Genomic DNA, 14476 nt, shown 5'->3' with positions numbered 1-14476 from the left:
TTTTAAATAAATGTTGCATCCACTAACTGCACAAAAATATGTCACTTATTATATTAAGCAAAGATAACTGTTTTTATCTTGTAATTGTGTAGAATGAGGAATTGAGTATTGGCAAATTCATCTACTGAGTGATGCAAAAACACACACACAAAATTATCGCAGTACTCAGATTGTATGCTAAATGTGTTTGGAAATGTGCAGAAACTTAACATGTATGCAGTTGGCCATAGGGAGTTGTTGTCCATAGTTTTAGACAAAGACCAGTATTTTTCAGTAATGATGGGACTTCTTATACTAATAGAATATTTGCTGATAATTACTATGCAAAGCATCTTTATATTAATCCTTAGATTAGATTAGACTAATACTAGTTCCATGGATCATGAATATGATATTTTGTAATGATGTGGAACGAGTCAAATTTTCCAATACATGACGTAATTAAGTTAATTTAACAACATACTTAAGTTAATATAACAACTTTTTTTTATTTTTTTGTGTTAATTTATATCTAAAAATTCCTCTATGGAGTAGAAGGAGTTGTCATTCAGAAATTCTTTTAATTTCTTCTTAAATACTTGTTGGTTATCTGCCAGACTTTTGATACTATTTGGTAAATGACCAAAGACTTTAGTGGCAGTATAATTCACCCCTTTCTGTGCCAAAGTTAGATTTAATCTTGAATAGTGAAGATCATCCTTTCTCCTAGTATTGTAGTTATGCACACTGCTATTACTTTTGAATTGGGTTTGGTTGTTAATAACAAATTTCATAAGAGTATATATACTGAGAAGCTACTGTGAATATCCCTAGATCCTTAAATAAATGTCTGTAGGATGATCTTGGGTGGACTCCAGCTATTATTCTGATTACACGCTTTTGTGCAATAAATACTTTATTCCTCAGTGATGAATTACCCCAAAATATGATACCATATGAAAGCAATGAGTGAAAATAGACGTAGTAAGCTAATTTACTAAGAAAATTTGCAGTGACCCTTATTGCATAAGTAGCTGAACTCAAACATTCAGCAGATCATCAGTGTGTTTCTTCCAATTTAATCTCTCATCAATGGACACACCTAAAAATTTGGAATATTCTACCTTAGCTATATGCTTCTGATTAAGGTCTATATTTATTAATGGCGTCATACCATTCACTGTACGGAACTGTATGTACTGTGTCTTATCAAAATTGAGAGTCCGTTTACAAGGAACCACTTAGTAATTTTCTGAAAGACAGTATTGACAATTTCATCAGTTAATTCTTGTTTGTCAGGTGTGATTACTATACTTGTATCATCAGCAAAGAGAACTAACTTTGCCTCTTCATGAATATAGAATGGCAAGTCATTAATATATATTAAGAACAACAAAGGACCCAAAACTGACCCTTGTGGAACCCCATTCTTGATAGTTCCCCAGTTTGAGGAATGTGCTGATCTTTGCATATTATGAGAACTGCTTATTTCAACTTTCTGCACTCGTCCAGTTAGGTACGAATTGAACCATTTGTGCACTGTCCCACTCATGCCACAATATTTGAGCTTGTCTAGCAGAATTTCATGATTTACACAATCAGAAGCCTTTGAGAGATCACAAGAAATCCCAACGGGTGGTGTTCGGTTATTCAGATCATTCAAAATTTGATTGGTGAAGGCATATATGGCATTTTCTGTTGAAAACCTTTCTGGAAACCAAACTGACATTTTGTTAGTACTTCATTTTTACAGATATGTGAAGCTACTCTTGAATACATTACTTTCTCAAAAATTTTGGATAAGCCTGTTAGAAGGGAGATCAGATGGTAATTGTTGACATCAGATTTATCCCCCTTTTTATGCAAAGGTATAACAATAGCATATTTCAGTCTGTCAGGGAAAATGCCCTGTTTCAGAGAGCTATTACACAGGTTGCTGAGAATCTTACTTATCTGTTGAGAACAAGCTTTTAGTATTTTGCTGGAAATGCCATCAATTCCATATGAGTTTTTGCTTTTAAGCAAGTTTATTATTTTCCTAATTTCAGAGGGAGAAGTGGGTGAGATTTCAATTGTATCAAATTGCATAGGTATGGCCTCTTCCATTAACAGCCTAGCATCTTCTAATGAACACCTGGATCCTACTATATAAACACAATATTTAGAAAATGATTATTAAAAATATTTTCAACTTCTGACTTTTTGTTCGTAAAGTTTTCATTCAATTTGATGGTAATACTGTCTCCCTGTGCTCTTGGTTGACCTGTTTCTCTTTTAATAATATTCCAAATTGTTTTAATTTTATTATCAGAGTTGCTGATTTCAGCATACTTCTGGATTTTTTAATAACTTTTCTTAATATAACACAGTAGTTTTTATAATGTTTGATAGTTTCTGGGTCACTACTCTTTCTTGCTGTCAGATACATTTCCCTTTTCTGGTTACAAGATATTTTTATACCCTTAGTAAGCCATGGTTTGTTACAAGGTTTCTTACGAGTACATTTAACTGTTTTCTTGGGGAAGCTGTTTTCAAATGCATTTACAAAAATGTCATGAAATAAATTATATTTTAAATTGGCATCAGGTTCACGGTACACCTCATCCCATTCTAACTGCTGTAGGCTTTCCCTGAAATTTGCAATTGTTAAATCGTTGACTGAACGTACTACTTTGGAGGACTGTTTAGTATTGCTGAATGGAGCTGTGTCATATATTGTAACTAGCTGTGCACCACGATCGGAAAGACCATTCTCAACAGGCTGAGCATTTATCTGGTTAAACTTATCTTGGTCTATAAAGAAGTTATCTATCAGTGAGCTGCTATCCTTTACCACCTGAGTAGGAAAATCAACAACGGGTGTCAAATTGAAAGAACCGAGTAATACTTCAAGGTCATTTTTCCTATTACCCTCTTTCAGAGAATCTACATTGAAGTCCCCACAAATAATAATTTGCATCCCCCTGTCTGACAGATAGCACAAGGAGTCCAAATTTTTCAGAAATAGATGAAAATTTCCTGATGGCGACCTATATACAGTTACAATTATAAATGTGCCTTTATTTAATTTAAGCTCACAGGCACATGCTTCTATATGTTTCTCTACACAAAACTTTTTTATTTCTATACTTTTTGCACAATAATAACTTTTGACATATATGGCAACTCCTCCTTTCTCCATATTTTCTCTCATTACATGTGCAGAGAGCTTATATCCACTTACATTTACCTTATCCATATCAGTAACAGTGTGATGCTCAGACAGGCATAGTATATCTGTTTCATTCTCAGCTTCTAAATCTTCTAAACAAACCAGAAGCTCATCTACTTTATTCTTTAAACTCCCAATATTTTGATGAAATATACTTACATTATTTTTAATTATACTTTTATGAGAACCTTTCCTTATTCTAACATTTGCAGTACTCTCCTGTCTGAGTTTCTCATTGTGCTTAGGCCTAGTTCCTATACCAGTGGTCACATGGTGTTCAGAGAGGCAGATTATGTCAACTGGGTTGGGTGACTTTAATTCATCAATGCAATTACCTAGGACTGAGATACAACTTGGTGGAGATAAAATTTCTGGTGATTGGTGAAAATTTATAATTGACAGCTGTGATTGGTGATCCAATATGCTAGAATTGTGCTGTTTAATTTCTTTCCTAAACTGAAGATTTGTTTCAATCCTGACCTCTCATAGAACTTGACATCTTTCTGTCTTACCTATTCTAAAAAAGGTGCTGCTCCAACACCTGTAACCACTGGTATTTTACCATTCATGGCAGTGCCTCCCCCCCTTAAATTTCCTGTTATTACCCCAGCCAGTTTTCCTCTACATTGCTAACATCAAATATCCGCTCCTATACTTTCTCTACTACATAGTTGCTTTCTGTCAGCCTTTATTTAACAGATTTTCCTTTGCTTCAAATTTCTTTGAAAGATTCTGTGTTTTTCTTCTTCTTTGATTGTTAGATTTGCCTGATCTGAAAAATGTGTAGTATTCTTTTATGTAATAAATTAGTACAATGACATCCAACATGTAAAGTACCTTACTACAGACGAAAATGACATCAAATATATTGACTATTGTACATTTGGGAAGATGATGTTCTTTTTCTGATTAAAATTTCAAAATGAAAAATATTTTTGTAAAATCAATCTTGCTAGTAAGGTATCATTCATCTGTGGTTTTTCCCTCCTCACAGCTGCAGATATCATAAACAAATAAGAGATGTTTAAAACTGATGTCCAGTTTGTATATAGTTTAGGTGGATGGGTTGCTACACGGGCGTCAGGAATGAAAAAGAATGTATATGGAAATATTGAAGACCTGCTTGTACATGTAAAAATGGTTACCTCAAGAGGAGTTCTTGAAAAGAGCGGCCAGGTTCCCAGAATGTCTTGTGGACCAGATTTCAATCATGTTGTGTTAGGATCTGAAGGTAAGTTACTTAATGATTTTTTTTTTTCAGCGTACTGCACTATTATGAGCCTTGTAATTTACTACCATTATGTCAATTGCACATAGCCAATAAATTGCTGTCAGTTTTTTGATGAGACAACACATCAGAATGAAAATTAATCTGAGGCAAGAGTTTATACCTAATTGAAGCATTCTTATTCTAAAACTTTTTCATAACAGCACTCTCAGCTTTGTCTTTGAAACAGCATGTTAGCACCTGTTACCCAGTGACTATTACCCAGTCATAGACTGACTCAGAGCTTTATTCTGATAGATCCCTTCTCCTAAATTCCTGGACTCCACAGAGGGTCTCCTGCACACCTTTCTTGACAAAAACTGATGTTAAAAAAATATTTGTTGGATACTGGCTTAGCTACAGTCAAGGGAATGATTCTAGACTGACCCTTTCGACCTACAGATGTGTGTAATCTGAACTGAGTCTCTTTGGCTAATAAAAACTGTTTGCTTTGCCAGAGTCAAGCCCAGATCTATACTGAACGACAAAGGGATGTAACGGTTCATGACACTATATACAGGGTGATCCATTGATAGTGACCGGGCCAAATATCTCACGAAATAAGCATAAAATGAAAAAACTACAAAGAACGAAACTCTTCTAGGTTGAAGGGGAAAACCAGATGGCGCTATGGTTGGCCCGCTAGATGGCGCTGCCATAGGTCATCAACTATGTTTTTTTAAATAGGAACCCCCATTTTTTATTACATATTCGTGTAGTACGTAAAGAAATATGAATGTTTTAGTTGGACCACTTTTTTTGCTTTGTGATAGATGGCGCTGTAATAGTCACAAACGTATAAGTACGTGGTATCACATAACATTCCCCCAGCATGGACGGTATTTGCTTCATGATATGTTACCTGTGTTAAAATGGACCGTTTACCTATTCCGGAAAAGGTCGATATCATGTTGATGTATGGCTATTGTGATCAAAATGCCCAATGGGCGTGTGCTATGTGTGCTACGACATCATCCAAGTGACCAGACCGTTTGCCGGATAGTTACGTTATTTAAGGAAACAGGAAGTGTTCAGCCACATGTGAAATGTCAACCACAACCTGCGACAAATGATGAAGCCCAAGTAGGTGTTTTAGCTGCTGTTGCAGCTAATCCGCACGTCAGTAGCAGACAAATTGCGTGAGAATCAGGAGTCTCAAAAACGTGGGTGTTGAGAATACTGCATCAACATCGATTGGCACCTGTACCATACTTCTATGCACCAGGAATTGCATGGCGACGACTTTGAACAACGTGTACAGTTGTGCCACAGGGCACAAGAGAAATTACGGGATGTTGACAGATTTTTTGCACGCGTTCTATTTAGCGATGAAGCGTCATTCACCAACAGTGTAACGTAAACCGGCATAATATGCACTATTGAGCAACGGAAAATCCACAAGTGGAACATCAGCGACCTTGGCGGGTTAATGTATGGTGCGGCATTATGGAAGCAAGGATAATTGGCCCCCATTTTATTGATGGCAATCTAAATGGTGCAATGTATGCTGATTTCCTACGTAATGTTCTACCGATGTTACTACAAGATGTTTCACTGCATGACAGAATGGTGATGTACTATGATGGCTGTCCGGCACTTAGCTCCCGTGCAGTTGAAGTGGTACTGAATAGCATGTTCATGACAGGTGGATTGGTCGTCGAAGCACCATACCATGGCCCATACATTCACCGAATCTGACGTCCCCGGATTTCTTTCTGTTGGGAAAGTTGAAGGATATTTGCTATCGTGATCCAACGCCTGACAACAAGTGTCAGCGCATTGTCAATGCATGTGCGAACATTACAGAAGGCGAACTACTCGCTGTTGAGAGGAATGTTGTTACACGTATTGCCAAATGCATTGAGGTTGACGGACATAATTTTTAGCATTTATTGCATTAATGTGGTATTTACAGCTAATCACGCTATAACAGCATGCGTTTTCAGAAATGATAAGTTCACAAAGGTACATGTATCACATTGGAACAACCAATATTAAATGTTCAAACATACCTATGTTCTGTATTTTAATTTAAAAAGGAACAATCCCGGAGATACTAAAAGGTGTCAGATAGATTATATAATTGTAAGACAGAGATTTAGGAACCAGGTTTTAAATTGTAAGACATTTCCAGGGGCAGATCTGGACTCTGACCACAATCTATTGGTTAGGAACTGCAGATTAAAATTGAAGAAACAGCAAAAAGGTGGGTTATTTAAGGAGATGGGACCTGGATAAACTGACTAAACCAGAGGTTGTACAGAGTTTCAGGGAGAGCACAAGGGAACCATTGACAGCAGTGGGGGAAAGAAGTACAGTAGAAGAAGAATGGGTAGCTCTGAGGGATGAAGTAGTGAAGGCAGCAGAGGATCAAGTAGGTAAAAAGATGAGGGCTGGTAGAAATCCTTGGCTAACAGAAGATATATTGAATTTAATTGATGCAAGGAGAAAATATAAAAATGCAGTAAATGAAGCAGGCAAAAAGGAATACAAACATCTCAAAAATGAGATCGACAGCAAGTGCAACATGGCTAAGCAGGCATGGCTAGAGGACAAATGTAAGGATGTAGAGGCTTATCTCACTAGGGGTAAGATAGATACTGCCTACAGGAAAATTAGAGAGACCTTTGGAGAAAAGAGAACCACTTGTATGAATATCAAGAGCTCAGATGGAAACCCAGTTCTAACCAAAGAAGGGAAAGCAGAAAGATGGAAGGAGTATATAGAGGGTCTTTACAAGGGCGATGTACTTGAGGACAATATTATGGAAATGGAAGAGGGTGTAGATGAAGATGAAATGGGAGATACGATACTACGTGAAGAGTTTGACAGAGCACTGAAAGACCTGAGCCGAAACAAGGCCCCGGGAGTAGACAACATTCCATTAGAACTACTGACGGCCTTGGGAGAGCCAGTCCTGACAAAACTCTACCATCTGGTGAGGAAGATGTATGAGACAGGCGAAGTACCCTCAGACTTCAAGAAGAATATAATTATTCCAATCCCAAAGAAAGCAGGTGTTGACAGATGTGAAAATTACCGAACTATCAGTTTAATAAGTCACAGCTGCAAAATACTAACATGAATTCTTTACAGACGAATGGAAAAACTGGTAGAAGCCGACATCGGGGAAAATCAGCTTGGATTCCGTAGAAATATTGGAACACGTGAGGCAATACTGACCTTACGACTTACCTTAGGAGAAAGATTAAGGAAAGGCAAACCTACATTTCTAGCATTTGTAGACTTAAAGAAAGCATTTGACAATGTTGACTGGAATACTCTCTTTCAAATTTTAAAGGTGGCAGGGGTAAAATACAGGGAGCGAAAGGCTATTTACAAATTGTACAGAAACCAGATGGCAGTTATAAGAGTCGAGGGGTATGAAAGGGAAGCAGTGGTTGGGAAGGGAGTGAGACAGGGTTGTAGCCTCTCCCCAATGTTATTCAATCTGTATATTGAGCAAGCAGTAAAGGAAACAAAAGAAAAATTCGGAGTAGGTATTAAAATCCATGGAGAAGAAATAAAAACTTTGAGGTTCGCCAATGACATTGTAATTCTGTCAGAGACAGCAGAGGACGGGGAAGAGCAGTTGAACGGAATGGAAGTGCCTTGAAAGGAGGATATAAGATGAACATCAACAAAAGCAAAACGAGGATAATGGAATGTAGTCGAATTAAGTCAGGTGATGCTGAGGGAATTAGATTAGGAAATGAGACACTTAAAGTAGTAAAGGAGTTTTGCTACTTGGGAGCAAAATAACTGATGATGGTCGAAGTAGAGGAGATATAAAATGTAGACTGGCAATGGCAAGGAAAGCGTTTCTGAAGAAGAGAAATTTGTTAACATCGAGTATAGATTTAAGTGTCAGGAAGTCGTTTCTGAAAGTATTCGTATGGAGTGTAGCCATGTATGGAAGTGAAACATGGACGATAAATAGTTTGGACAAGAAGAGAATAGAAGCTTTCGAAATGTGGTGCTACAGAAGAATGCTGAAGATTAGATGGGTAGATCACATAACTAATGAGGAGGTACTGAATAGAATTGGGGAGAAGAGGAATTTGTGGCACAACTTGACGAGAAGAAGGGACCGGTTGGTAGGACATGTTGTGAGGCATCAAGGGATCACCAGTTTAGTATTGGAGGGCAGCGTAGAGGGTAAAAATCTCCAAGGGAGACCAAGAGATGAATACACTAAGCAGATTCAGAAGGATGTAGGTTGCAGTAGGTACTGGGAGATGAAGAAGCTTGCACATGATAGAGTAGCATGGAGAGCTGCATCAAACCAGTCTCAGGACTGAAGACCACCACAACAACAACAACAACAAGCTGTTACCAACTGTTCATCTAAAATTGTGAGCCATATGTTTGTGACTATTACAGCACCATCTATCACACAGCAAAAAAAGTGATGCAACTAAAACATTCATATTTCTTTACATACTACATGAATATGTTATAAAAAATGGGGTTTCTTATTTTAAAAACTGCAGTTGATATCTGTTTGACCTATGGCAGCACCATCTAGCAGGCCAACCAAAGTGCCATCTGGTTTCCCCCTTCAAGCTAGAGAAGTTACGTTCTTTGTAGTTTTTTTGTTTGATGCTTCATTTGTGAGATACTTGGCCGGGTCACAATCAATGGACCACCCTGTATAAGATTTCTTTAACTTTGTATGACACCTTCTTGTATCTGACTGTGAATGTATGTAAGAAAATTTATTTTTCCTTCCTCTGTATATTTTGCTTGTTCTTAACATCTTGGTGACAGCAGTTGCAGTGTCAGCAGACATGGAAAATAAAGGTAGAGTGAAAGGGACAGTCTGGAATCATTCCCTTGACTGTAGCTAAGCCAGTATCCAACAAACAGTTTTTACACTTCAGTATATGTCAAGCAAAGTGTGGGAGTGTTTCTGTGGAGTCCAGAAATGTAGGAGTAGGGCCCTACCAGAATGAAGCTCTGAGTCAGACTGTAGATAGCCTTAAAGAGTTTAACATATATTCTCTGTTATGTTTAATCTCTCTGTAAGTACTTGTTTCTACCCAACAAAAATTAGAACATCTGATATAATCAGTGATAGTGAGCAATAATTGTTCATCTGAGTTCTCCTAAGTTGATGAGTGGATAATTAATGTGTCTTTTAACATAACTGTTTAAAAAGAAAAGACATTAATTTGTGAATATTTCGTTCTTAGTATCTGGTAGATGTCCAAGTCTGCCGCAAACCCTCACACTCCCCATTCCCTCACTCTCCTAGCTATCTTATAAGTAGTGTAAATGAAGACTATGGACCTTGCGATAGTGGGTCGGCTTGTTTGCGTTAAAAATATAGGTAGCCATACTGCAGGTGCAACCACTTTAGAGAGGTCTCTCTGGAGTAACTAAATTGAGTTATGGTTCCCGAGGAGGGGCAGCAGCCGTTGGACTGGCCTAGGTACATTAATCTACATAGTCTTCATTTGTTGAACCCATGGAAAACCGAAAGCAAGGGGCAACCACAATCCAATATATTTCCATCATGAGTGTTCCAGTTTTCAGAGAAAGCATTTAGTAATGTTTCACAGTGTGTCTTGTCATGCCCACCACCCACAAAACTGTAATTTTCCCAGTTCATTGTTGAAAGTCTACACAATGATTACTGTATGATTGGGGAATTTGTGTACAAATGAAGTGAGGTTTTCTCTAAAGTTTTCGGTTACATCATAAAATGAGTGGTGGGCAATAGAAGGATCCAATTATCATTTTATGCCCACCCCTGATACTGAGTCCTGCCCAAACACTCTCACTTCCAGCTTCAATTTCCTTCTCAGTTGATGTGAGTTTTTTGTCTGCTATGACAAATACAGCATCTCCATTTTCCATTAGTATAGTCTTTCAATATACACTTAAATTTTCCCCAAAAATCTCTTTTTATTTCAGGTTTCCACCAGCTTTCTGTACCTAGTATTCTGCGAGCTTCACAGCTTTTTTCAGGAGCACTTTGAACTCTTGTCACTTTGTTGTGAATGCTTCAGCAATTAACCAATAGGAATTTAATGCTCTCACCTATGGAGGCACTTGTTCCACTCTTACACTGATACTGTGTGTTTCCTACACCTATCATTATCTAGCCTGAATGGAGAGTTGACTAATCTAAAAAAAAACCTTGTGCACCTCACACACGGTCAGCTATATGGACAGCAGTTCTGATGATTCTACAGTTCTGATGATTCTACAGTTCTCAATCCTATGGCACAAGTCCAGAAAGTCACAGCCTAGCTTCAAAAGTCTCTAGTTCAGTCCTTCCACTTGACTGAGAACCAAGGGGCCACAATCAGTTCTGGGTACAGTGCTGCAGATTGTGAGCTATGTTGGAACTCCATGTGTAATTCTGGCCTTTTCAACATTCTGTGCCAGTCGCTGGAATGATCCATGTATGACCTCAGAGACAAGATGATGGTCATCATTTGTTACAATTTGCACCACAGTCTGCAATATTCCCTCAGTGGCTGCCAGAATAGCCTCTTCAACATGGTGACTGAGGCCCCCCAACCATAGACATTGAGTGCACCTGGTGTTCTCTTGTCTCTTGCTCCTGTTTGCCCAGGGGGACCATCATTTGCCATAATTTTGAACTGCCAAAGTTTAGTACACCCCTACCCTTTTGTGTTCACCTCCTTTTGACATAGAAAAAACAGGTTTCTCCAAAATAGGTGAAGTGAGTCCCATTGACTCAGTTTCAGTGAAAGATACCACCTCGAACCCGTTAGGTAGGGGCATCCTCCGTGGTCGCCATTCATACGGTACACGATGCGTAGAACTACCACTGAAACACCACTCACAGTCAAGTGGATGAATAATGACAGATTCCGTACTTTCTGCAGAGGAGATGTAGGAAAGGATAGTACTTGAGGTACCTTTGGTACTGGTACTAAAGGTACAAGGCTCTCAGGAGCTCTTCCAACACACTAATTCACAGCAGCTGCCAGTCATTTTACAGGAGTTATTGCGGTTTCCAGCTGCTTACAAACGTGAACCAACTAGTTCCATGTTCGAGAACAGAATTCACAATGCAGCTGCATTTTGGCTGGTGCAAAGCTTAACATGACTGTGAACAAATAACTTTAAACTAAGTCTGCTGATTATCTCTTATGTCTATGGAGCTAAAAAAATTACTAATTCTGTACAAGAATTGAAGTAAATATACAAAACAAGAGTTCTGTTATGGCAACAGAAAAACATATGATAAAAAATACTAATTTCCCAAAAGTTTTTGAGGTTACGGTAGTTATAATTATTAGCAAACTCTAAAATAGAGCTAATTTATGATAAATGTAGATAACATAAACTCCTCTGTAAGGCAAAACTAGATGTAACACAATATGTTTGTTAGATTATTTGTTACAGTAAATAAATCACAAACACTGATTTACTACAAATTAGATTATGCGCAGGACAATGGGAAATTCCAAAAATTCTCAAAAATATACTTTTTTGAGTTGTTATGCAATGAAATTTGGGGGCTATATTATTTGCCAGTAACTGTGAATCACAAAAAGCTGGTTTGCTGTGAAATAAGTTATCCAGACACACTCATATCAGTAATTCATGAAAATATAGTTTTTTAAGTGTCCAAAAATTCTCTGTTTCTCACATAAGTACACAATGAAATTAGAGAATGATTGTTTTGAATGAAGAGAGGCCTACACTTCTCAAAAATTTTAAAACACCACAAGTAAGCTTAAGCCAACAATTCATTATAACAGTAGGAGTTTATCATGGCACTCGCAGATGTCTGAAATTCCACACTTACTGCAGTACAAATGGCTATTGATACAATCAGTGAAACATTATGCAGAAGTGACATGACATCTACAATTTTAAATCGGCACATGAGTCTTGCACATGCAGTTTCACACAGAGGAAAATTCTGAAGTCAGCTTTTAAATGCAAGGAAAAGTTTGAACTGCATGTATTTTTTACTCTGTACCAACTTTTACACTGATATGCCAAAGAAGAACACTGAGTTTAACTCACTCAAAATCTAGAAATTGTGCAGCACAAACACGAAGCACATCTTCTACCTCTACATCTTCTACCTCTCTACCAATGCAACCATCCTGAGCCAGGTGGAGTAAGGTTGTTATATATTCATGAGTGGCAGTGTGTTCCACTTTCAAACTCTTTCAACTAGTCACCGCTGTGGTCACATATTTTGTCCCTTTCACATAAATACTCCCTGCAAACAAAAATTAATATTTTGTGTAAATAACAACTCACAAAGTAGTGAGTCTGTTAAATTGTCAACTAGCATGTGAACAAACTGAAAACTTTGTTGGTTTTCAGAAAAATATTTTTTTGATTTAGTGTCCATGTACACACAAAAAAGGTTCGTCTGAAATATAGCAATGTTTCCACTCTCATTTTTGTGTCAGACAGTGACTCACTGCCTCTACTATTTGGTAAATTATTATTGTTCCTTTCCTCTTAAACTATTTAGATTATGACATAAGTTTGCACGCCATATTAACAAGTAATATTTCAGTATTCCAGATGTTGTTGATCATTTTAATGTTTCTTCGTGTCAGTGACTATACACATTTTTGTTGATTCTTTCTTCACAATGAAATGGGCATCATTTAATGACTTTAACGAGTTCATTGTTGAATGTCTTCTTATGTTCTTTAAAGAAAAGATGTAACAGAATGGTCCCATAATTTTAAAAACTTAAGTTCAAACAATGTTTAAAACAGACAAATATTAATTATTTTGGATCAAACAGGCAGTTCCAAGCTTGCGGAGTAGGAGAGGTGTTGGCACAAAAAATATTTAACCATTATTTTGAAAGAACTTATTTATGGTACTACATACAACAGATCACTAATTTCAGAATTACATCATGCTAAAATCTCTTGTACTTAAAGTAATGCATTAATGGCTTTCATTACCAAACCGCGAGAGTTTAAATTTGAATTTAGATAAACTTTGCAATGAAACAAACATCCAAAATTTTTAAGTAAACTTTACATTAAATAAATAAACATCAAACATCTAAAACTTTCAGTTTTCAAAGGTTTCTTGAATTAAACAAACAATCCTTTATTTGAAAGGTTACATCAAATTCAAAAGAGGTATCCAAATCTTAACAGTAAATTTAAAGCATTTTAAAAAAATTAAATGGCAAATAGACAAGTCCCTTTAGCAGTGTGTGGAAATCAATTGACTTGTTTCCAAATGGAACCCGATTTGCATGGCAGCATTTACTCCAGATGGGGCACTCGACTTGCATCACCTATACAAACCACATGTGGCTGTAAGTGTGGCCTTATATCGATTTTAGTAATTCAGCGTCAGCACATGGTAATGGCTCCAGCAACATAGTATTTGTTAAGCACTTAACAACAACCAGGCAAGGTGAGTAAAATATTTTCAACCTTGAAACCACCAGGACTTAACGTAATTAGCAGGTTTCAGGCAACAAATTTAAGCTACCAAGAAAGTTTAGTGCTTAACAAGAGATGTAGCTGGATTGGTTAACAAACAAAATCAGCTACCAAAATTAAAAATAAATGTACAGCACCTGTATCACTTGGTACATCACACTCTTTAAACATGAGGGAAGGTCTTTCCATCGCTTGACTACGTGAACACAAACGAAATCTTTGTATCAAGGATGGCAAACTTCTCACCATTTTACTTTAACATGTATACTTAGAGGAGAATAGTGCTTACCAACAATAAAACTCTGACTGCATCATTCATCACTAGTTTTGTAATTCCATTTCCATATGCCTACACTTAGAAGCCCATCAAAAGCTGACAGCATTCCACATCTGGAGCAATGCCTCCAATCAAAAGCAAACAGCAACTGTATTTGCCAAAAGCATGATCCACACTTAGAATTGACCCAGGATGACATGTGCTGAGACACTGTGTACTTTTTCAAACCTGGTAGTACCCAACCCACGTACATATGACTGCCAGTCCACAGAGGACACAACACACAGCCTATGGTGTAGGGCTAGTTGCATTGTGACTCC

The 14476-nt window shown here is 37.3% G+C and overlaps 1 protein-coding gene across 1 annotated transcript in view; it reads left to right on the top strand.

Annotated features, from left to right (window-relative positions):
- The window catches only part of LOC126457684 (alkyldihydroxyacetonephosphate synthase), a 238234-nt gene that overhangs the window by 190719 nt on the left and 33039 nt on the right, over positions 1–14476 (top strand). The window contains exon 7 of the mRNA XM_050094189.1: positions 4243–4421. Coding sequence (XP_049950146.1) covers positions 4243–4421 — 179 coding nt within the window. The remainder of the gene's footprint in view (positions 1–4242; positions 4422–14476) is intronic.

Source organism: Schistocerca serialis, chromosome 2, assembly GCF_023864345.2.
Source record: "Schistocerca serialis cubense isolate TAMUIC-IGC-003099 chromosome 2, iqSchSeri2.2, whole genome shotgun sequence".
NCBI lineage: Eukaryota > Metazoa > Arthropoda > Insecta > Orthoptera > Acrididae > Schistocerca > Schistocerca serialis.
The sequence above is the reverse complement of the archived record's forward strand: the minus strand, read 5'-3'. Positions and strand labels throughout refer to the sequence as shown.